Genomic DNA, 9,194 nt, shown 5'->3' on the forward strand with positions numbered 1-9,194 from the left:
TGCCTCTGCCTCTGCCTCTGCCTCTGCCTCTGCCTCTGCCTCTGCCTCTGCCTCTGCCTCTGCCTCTGCCTCTGCCTCTGCCTCTGCCTCTGCCTCTGATTTGCTGAGATTAAAGACATGTCCCACTACTGCACCCAGCATTTCTTACATTAGAGCACCTGTTTGCTTCCGTTTGGACACCAGTGGCAGTTCTCCATTAGAAAGACTGACTTCAGATTCTGACTGCCTCCTGTCTGTTCCCTGCATATGAGGCTGTCTGAAATAAAGACCAGTTCATAACCATCAGATCAAGAGGCAGTTATATAATCGATTGGATGCTGTGTGGATTGTGGCCAAAGACAGATCGGAATTTGTATGTTCTTGGAACTAATGCTTACTGCCTGCTGGGAAGTACACTCCTGGGAGTGGGAAGAAAGGGCCTGCACGTTATCTGGTTTGAGAGCAGTCTGTAGTATATCGGGGTCAGATTGTAGTGACAGGGTTTGTAGGTTTGACTCTTCAGTACTGTAACAAACTTCAATAACTCTGGGTCTTGGGTTAATTCTCTATAAAACAGAAATAAAGACATTTGGCTTACAAAGTTGTTCTGAGGAGCAAGTAGAGCCACATAGGAAAACTGCAGTTATAAAAAGTGTAGCATTGTACTGACTGATTTCTCTGACACCCCTGAAGAGGCTGCCTTTTTCTACAGTAGAACTGTGTTTTTCTGGAAAATAACTTCTTAGACTTCAGCTGTTTTCTGTGGCTCGCTGTGGCTCGCTTCGGCTCGCTCTGGCTCACTCTGGCTCACTCTGACTCACTTTGACTTGCTCTGGCTCGCTTCGGCTCAGCTTGTTAGAGCTGCACTGAGCTTACAGGCAGTTAGAAAGCCCCTTGAATCGCGGCTTCAGATGGATAGATGCTCCTGATCATGGACTTTCAGTCCTAGGCTGTTAGTGCCAATAATTTGTAGCAAGTGTTTGTTTCTCTTGGCTCACCGAGACCGGCTTAAGTTTTTCACTTTATTTTTTATTAGGTGAAAAGTTAAAGCTTACAGTTGGTTTGATTTACATCTTATTTCTTAATGAATTTCACTTCCTTGCCCCCCATGAGTTGCCTTTTCCTGATCTTTCTCCATTTCTCTTGTAAGCTGATGGCCTTAGTGATTTGTGAGCATTCTTTGTGTATAGTGTAGACGACTTTCTGATTTGGTAATGAAGGGAAAGAATACTGGCTGAGCCCCAGAGAGCTTCGTCTGCCCTCTCACTGTATTGGTGTCTCTTCCATGATGCTATCATTTGCTGCTGCCTTTGAAAACATGTGGTTTCCATAGCTGATCTGTACATTTCCTGCAAAGGAAAGACAACGTGGTATTTTGTTTCTGACCTCTAATTCTTTATTTTCTGGGAAGCAGATAGGAGTTTCCTGTATCCTCATTTCCTGTTTGGGTCCTTTATCAATATAGTCATATGGCTTCTGGTATTTCCTTTCAAGTGAAAAAACCCTTGACCTTTGTGATCTGTGTATGAACAAGTAGATTGAAACGACGCCGAGCAGTTAACACAGTGGTAGGTGCAAAATGCATGTAGCTCATTTATGTTTTTACACTTCGTGAAATTCTTGTCTGTGTAGTTGAGTATGTGCCACTATCCATAATGAAAAGGTTTCCAAAAACTTCAGACTGAGTTAGAATCCCAAATGTGGTAATTATCCAGCATGTCACTTATTTATCTGTTGGTTTTACTATATAGCTGGCTGACATGAAACCTCCTAGGTAGACCAAACTGGTTTTAAACTCACAGAAATCCACGCTTCTGTCTCCCGAGTACTAGGATTAAAGGCCTGTGCACTGTGCCTGGCATGAAATTTATTTTATTTTACTTTTAAAAGATTTATTTTTATTTTATGTGCATTCGTGTTTTGCCTTTATGTGTGTCTGTGTGAGGGTGTCGGCTTCCCTAGAGCTGGAGTTACAGACGGTTTTGAGCTGCCACATGGGTCCTCTGGAAGAACCTGGGCTCATAATGGGCAAGCCATCTCTCCAACCCTGTGCAAGTCATGTTTAAGTTTGAATCAGCATATAGACTCCTTGACATTTACAGCTAAATATTTATAGACCTAGATAAAGTCCATCGTCCCGATAGCTGTTCCATGTAGTCTGGCATCGTGTTTTGGTTTAGAAATGCAGGTTTAGGAATTAAAAGTTGTCCTCTGGCCTTCAGTTTTGGTTTCACTTGATTTCTTATTTGTCCCTGGGTGAACTGGCTGACGTTATGTAGTGTCTTGGTTTCTTGAGCTTGAAATTGACCCTAAATAGTTTTTATTTTTTGATGATGAAATTTCAAAGGGAAAATTTGAAACCCCTTGATCCTTGAATTATGGTGAATTATGGTATATTAATTTTTTCAAAGCAACTTAAAGTAAGACATAAATAAACTCATTAATTTTTATAACATTCCTTTGAAGTGTGCAGCCAGTAGTGCTGCTACACAAATGGCCAAGTGCATGAAAGCCTTAGTGACTCATTGGCGGCTGGACAAACACCTGCACCATTCTCCTCCTGCGGAGCTCTATGTGATTCCTCTGGGAGCACTGACTTCCTTTCCTGCTCAGTGGTAGTGCTGAGCACCGCTGTCATGTGAAGGCCGCTGTTGTGGTGGTGTAAAATGCCATCTTTACATGACTTGAACTAGGAAAGACTGTCCGAATTATGTAAGTTTTGCTCCTTGGCAGTAATACTTAGAGTGATTTTGAGCTGGAGGTGGCAATGGGTGGGGTGTATCTGGGGTTCCAGATACTCAAGAGACCAGCCTAGGCAGGATTTTCAAATTAAAACCGAAAAGGGCCAGCAGTGTAGTTCAGTTTTAAAACAATTGATTAACATGTATGTACACAGTTCATTCAACACCCACATGTGGTTTAGATTTAAAGAAGTTCACAGTCTCTCTAGAGCAAGAGTAACTGTCTCCAGCATCTCTGGGTTTAAGTTTTTCTCACATCTTTGTGCCCTCTTCTGTTCTCTAAGGAAACTCCTAGGTACACAGCAGCGCTTTCTCTGTCTCCAGATGAGCCAGAGTGCGCAAAGCCCCTCTGACTACCCACTGCCAGCACACTGGCCAGCCGAGTGGCCCTGGCCTCTGCCATCCGTGGTAGCAACTTTAGCCAGTGTTACATATCTACCCCTTCAAGAAGAGACCCTTCACCAGGAAATGTTAATTCCCTTGCTTTGGCAGACACTTTCTTTTACTTGTAAAATGTTTATAAATGGGTAGATTAAAATTACAAGGTTTCCACTGACCATAGAGCACACATGGTGGGACTCATGGCTCCAGCTGCATATGTAGCAGAGGATGGCCTTGTCAGTCATCAATGGGAGGAGAGGCCCTGGGTCCGATGAAGGCTCGATGCCGCAGTGTAGGTGAATGCAAGGCCCAGGAAGCGGGAGTGAGTGGGGTTGGTGAGCAAGGGGAGGGGGAGAGGAGAGGGGGTTTTCATAGGGGAAAACAGGAAAGGTGATAACATTTGCAATATAGCTAATACAAAGAAAAAAAGAAAGAAAGAGAAAAATAATAGAAAGTTTCCAAGGAAAACATGGTATTGAAATCATTATCAAGATATTAAAACAATTTTTATGTATAATAATGTGTGCTTCTGAAAAATAACTCTCTAACTAGTTTTGAACAAGAATTAGTGTAAAGTCCCTTGAGAGAAATCTGTAATTATAACTTTTAAATTTCAGTGTAAAATAGAGCACAGTACTGAGAGAGAGTGTCCTTTAATCCCAGTCTCTGTTCTTCTGTGAACCACCACATCCCAGAGACAAGCATAGCTTATAGAAGTATCCAAGTGCAAGCTTTATGCCTAGGAATGCTTATTTGGAAATGGAAATGTAAGTTGGTTCATAATCCGTAGAAACGTTTTTCTTGGGTGGAAAGGCAGTCTTACTCTTGCTGTGAATAGTTGGAGCATCAGATGAGTATTTTCTAAGAAGTTAAGGCTTCGGATGATGAGTCCTACAGTGTGACCTTCACTACTGTTCTTCTTTGAATAAGGGATTTAAAAGAGGATAAGTATCCCCCCACCCCCTTGGCTTCAAAACATTATTGGAGGGAAGGAAAGCCTGCCCTTGGGTATATGTGCTGTGAGGAGATCAGAGGACAGCCTTGTGAAGTGACCTCAGCTTCCACCCTTGGGGGTTCTGGGGATGCACTCAGGTGTCCAGGCTTGCACAGCGAGCACCACTACCCACCGAGCCACCTCAGTGAGCTTTGGGGGTTTTAACTATACAGCCCATATGCAGCCTCTTACTTCCTGTTCTGTGTCAGCTTCCCACATGATTACAGGCACGTGTATTGTATGCATGCACCACTATACCTCGTCCCTCTCCTTTTCTGAAAAATAAACGTACAGAAAGGAGACGTAGAGGTAGGTTTATTCTTTGTGCTTTTGTTTTGTGAAATAGCAGTGTGTGTATTAGAGGCATTTACTCAGTTTTTTCCTTCCATAGTTTCTTTTTCTCTGCTCTTGAGATTATGCTGAAAACTTTCCAAGATTAAATGTACTGGTTTTCAGAAGTTAAGAGCTACTAGCTCAGTGGCCCAGCACTCCGCCACATAAAATTCTGATGTTAAATTTTTGACACTCTAAAATAATGTTCTGCAACTACCCCCTGCCCACCAAAATGATACTTTTCTGGAAAAAAAAAAAGTCAACTGGTCTTGTTAGCATATGTGACTTTTCTCTATGCCACAGGACACTGTTCAAGTGCGCATTTTTTTTTTTCCAGAGAATGGTTAAAGGTCAAGGTTGGGGAAATCCTCGGAAGAGGATGACATGGTCCAGAGGAGCGCTCTGGTGCCAGGATATCTGTGTGAGATGGAGGAGACTTCTTAAACCTGTATCCTGCTGGCAAGACCTCCACATACCACTCTGCTAACATTTTTTTCCACTCCCTTTTACAAGGCAAATTTGAAGAAAAAGAAGACAGCGTGCCTAAGCTGGAGCAGCTCAACAGTCTGGGCTGTATGACTAACATGAATCTAGTGCTCACAAAGCAGACCCTGCTGCATATGGAACTGCTACTGTTAGAGACCTTTCAGTGGAACCTCTGCCTGCCCACAGCCGCCCACTTCATTGAGTACTACCTATCTGAAGCCGTGCATGAGACAGACCTTCATGACGGCTGGCCGATGGTTTGCTTGGAAAAGACTAAACTCTACATGGCCAAATATGCAGATTACTTCCTGGAAGTGTCTCTGCAAGGTGAGTTGCCTGGGACTGCCCTCAGGTGACTGTGCATGGTGACTCATGTGCTCCGTTGCTCAGGCTCGTTTTTGATGTCTCCACAGATTATGCCTTTCTAAATTATGCACCTTCTTTAGTAGCTGCTGCATGTGTGGCTTCTTCGAGGATTATCCTTCGTCTGTCTCCAACGTGGCCCACCAGACTGCACCGTCTCACTGCCTACTCCTGGGACTTCTTGGTGCAGTGTATTGAGCGGCTGTTGCTGTAAGCCTCTTTGCTCTTGCATTTGTAATTTCTAGTTAGCATTTTCCTTTGTGTATAGTGTATCCTGATTACTTCTCAAAGGCGCGAGGTTCTTAACGGACTTCTGTCAGTTGCCACTGCTGTGAACAGTCATGCTCCACAAATAAAGGAGCATTCTTTGCCTGTGACCCTGTTACTGGTATGACCCTCAGTACGTGGTGGGACAAGGAGCGGTCCAGGCCGATCTTACTCCATTCCCGTCTCCGTACCACTGAATTTAAGGGTTGCCAGGATGTGACCTCAAATTCCTACTTGTAAAGAGTCCTCAAAGCCACCAGCACTGTTCATACCAAGATGAACACTTGAGAAAGGGACAAGGAAGGTGTCACTTGTTGAAATGACAGTGACCTAGGTGGCAGCAGTGGCGGTTCATGGAGTGAGCAGTGGCAGAGGCGGGAAGCGGGCTTCGCTGCATACTTCCCGGGTGGTGTTACTGTTCCTTTTCTTTTGTCTCAGTGCTCACGATAACGATGTGAAAGAAGCAAACAAGCAGAGGGGACAGTCGACTCCTCAGTCGGCACAGCTAACTGTGTTCCAGACAGCGCAGCCGTCACGGCCGGTTCACTTCCAGCAGCCTCAGTATCTTCCTCAGAGCTCCCTGCAGTACCGACACCCTGTGTCAGAACAGCCAAGCCGTCAGCAGATTGTGTCTACCACACACACCTCGTCTTACACGCTACAGACTTGTCCTGCGGGCTTCCACACTAGTGTTCAGGGCCTTGGCCACACGCAGACTGGTGTTGGGATGTCCCTGGCAATACCAGTAGAAGTTAAACCCTGCCTCAGTGTTTCTTATAACCGCAGTTACCAGATAAACGAACCTTTCCCGTGTATCACCCCGTGCTTTGAGAGGTGATGGCGTACGTGTGCAGGCCATAGATGATCCAGACTGTTCTGAGACAGATGGCTCTGGGGCAAGCTTTTTGTACTCCTCTTCAGAAGGAAAGGATACAAGTAGTACCACAGTGCAACAGGCCCCGGCACCAGAAGGCTGAGTACCCCTTTCAGTACCGGGAGTGCTCAGGAGGACTCTGCAGGCACTGATGTGTCAAAGCCCGTGTGACAGCAATGTCCCGGTTCCTGACTGATGCTCCAAGTATTTCAAAATGCTCAGTACAGCAGAAAACGTGCTGTTCTAAGATTTGCCCAGTGATCGGCTTTGGCCTCATACTGGCATATATGTCAAAGACTTAGTGTTTAATCTGTGGACTTGCCAAACCATCTTTTATGAAGGAAGTTGCAGTATTAATTTTTGAAGAATTGTTTTAATCTTGCAGCTCAGAGGTTTGTCATTATTATTTTTTTGACCTACTGGTAGGTTTCTAAATTCAAACTCACCAGTTGCTACATATACTAATCTGTGCAGTTAAAAAAAAAATCCAGATGATTTTTATATAACTTCATATCATAAATACAGGTGCTGGACTTATATACTACAGTTAGGGGCGAAGCAGATACATACCTTGAAATCATGGTCATAATTTTTGTTTTGCTCTGCTGCCTTTTCCCCTTAAGTGATCAGCCCCGATTCCTCAGGGTTAAGCACATTTAACTCAGGGACCTTGTAGCACTTGGAAACACTTGGCTCTAACCAACATGCCTTGGGAGGAGCATTAGGACATGAACTACCCGTGTAACATCGGCTGCAGTGCTCCTGCCGGGATGAGAATCGATCACAGCACAGGACAAATGACGCGGGTCCCGTGTTCATGCATGGACAGGCTGGGCATCACCCAGTGCAGCCAGTGGCCCATACTCAGATTGGCTGTTGCTCCTGAAGACAGTTTTCAGGAGAAGGCATTCTATAAAGTGCCAGTGCTAGAGTCGAGTCGGGTAGGATTGTTCTGGAGTTGAGGGTGGCTAGGGTAGTGCTCAGGGTGGGCTGTCACAGCACTTTTGTTATGGGAGGGTGGTTCAGTGAGCGCCCTTGGGATCCAGCAAGTCAGGCAAGCAGGGTGCTGATCTCAGTAGCCGCTTTCTGTGGTTGGCTGTGTACCTGCCCCGGGACAAGTCATTGCATTGGCAGTGAGTGAGAACAGCAGTAATAGCCATACCTAGGGCGACCTGGCCGTGAAGTACTGTCGGGAAGTAGGGGGACAGGCTTTAAAAGTAAAAAGATCACTGATAAACCGTAAGCATGGTTCTCTTACCCATGGAAGAGGAGGGGCTGGTGGGGGCACACTTTCTGGTTTAAAATGAGTAAGACATGTTTGTTTTTATAAGATAGCACTTGAATAGAAGGGAAATGGTGGCAGCTATAAGACACAGTGTCTATTGGCGAGAGCTCACTGTAAAGATGTGGGTATGCAGCAGGAGTCAGTGGCCTTTTCTGGGAAGGGAAGGGAGGGCTCCACAGCCTGGTGGACTGACAGGCAGCTCTGAAGGAGAAGTGCCGGTGGGCAGCTTCTGCCAACAGGAGTTCTTCGAGAAGTGTGCTTTCCTTAAAAGGAAGCTGACTTTTATATTTAGCATACATAAGGCCTGGTGATGAAAACCACTCAGGTAAGAACACTTGTGACAGTTTTCAAGCATGAAAGCTGTTGTAGGAACGTATCACTTTTCCTCTTTAAAAAGGCTGCTAATTCGATTTTATAATTCTTAAGAAAACTTGAATTATTAGGAGGAAGTAGGTTCAAAAGATAATGTATCTTTCACGTTCACAGATAGCGGCCCGCAGCACGGAGTCCAATGTTCAGTATTGTAACTACCTCAGTCATGCTGTGAATGTAAGAGATTGGGAGAGAATCCTAGCACCCAGTGCCTGTGGTGATTTAATGTCTCGTCGGTGCTTTTATTGATTGGTTGTATGTCATTCTTGCTGTCAGAGAATACTTGCCTTTTTAAAGAAGCTTATTAACACTTTCCAGTTTATATTTAAAAAGCTAAAGAACACTGGATTAATCCTTTTTGGGGGGTAGAGTCAAGTAATTGATGACTATTGCTGCATACCCAGATGGGGAGGCTGGTGAATCAGGATTATTTTTAAAAACAGCAGAATTCAATATATAATGCAACTCAACAACAGTTAGCTGGGGGTGGGGTGCGTGTGGGTTTCGTTTAATTTATTAATTAGTCTTAAGAGTTTTTTGGTTTTTTTTCTGTTTTGTTTTGTGATTACTGGACCATCATTAAGTGTGTACTGTGAAGAGATTAATGATGCGTGTAAAGGACTTAACCAGAGTCCACTAAATAAACACTATTCAAGTACAAAAATGCAAACCAAAATATCTGTGCTATGACTAACTACAAACAGTGAGTATGGTGCTAAGTCTACACAGCAGGGTTAGATGAGTGCTATGCACTTGATTTTAAAATAAAAGTAGTTTTCACTAAAATGGTCTTGTGCTTTTGTTTTAAATACAGGCTTGTTGGCCATGACCTCATCAAGCCATGTTATCATGTGTGTCAAGCTTGCAGTCACAAATGTATTTAATAAGAGGTGTCCAGATATAGAGCATTGTGCAGGGACACGAAACATTTGTCCCTTTGTGTATTACATCCTGAGCATTGAAGCCCATTAGAGTTTAGCAGACTCTGTTGCCTTAAGATGAGTTGTGTGTTAGTAACTGTAAATTCTTTTATTTTTATTGAACATAGTTTTTTCATATAACATTCTGGTAACTTCTCCCTATTTCCCAGATCCCCTCTCTGTTGAACGCTGAGCCTCT

General features: G+C 44.1%; 1 protein-coding gene across 2 annotated transcripts in view; it reads left to right on the forward strand.

Moving 5' to 3' along the window:
• The window catches only part of Ccnj (cyclin J), a 17,094-nt gene extending 8,233 nt beyond the window's left edge, over positions 1–8,861 (forward strand). The window contains exons 4-6 of one of the 2 annotated variants that reach the window (XM_021200978.1): positions 4,942–5,241; positions 5,328–5,487; positions 5,983–8,861. In XM_021200978.1, the coding sequence (XP_021056637.1) occupies positions 4,942–5,241; positions 5,328–5,487; positions 5,983–6,382 (860 nt within the window). In that variant the 3' untranslated portion in view covers positions 6,383–8,861. The remainder of the gene's footprint in view (positions 1–4,941; positions 5,242–5,327; positions 5,488–5,982) is intronic. The other variant, XM_029532059.1, reaches the window with a different exon arrangement.
• Positions 8,862–9,194: the final 333 nt, after the last annotated feature.

This window comes from Mus pahari, chromosome 1, assembly GCF_900095145.1.
Source record: "Mus pahari chromosome 1, PAHARI_EIJ_v1.1, whole genome shotgun sequence".
Taxonomy (NCBI): Eukaryota; Metazoa; Chordata; class Mammalia; order Rodentia; family Muridae; genus Mus; species Mus pahari.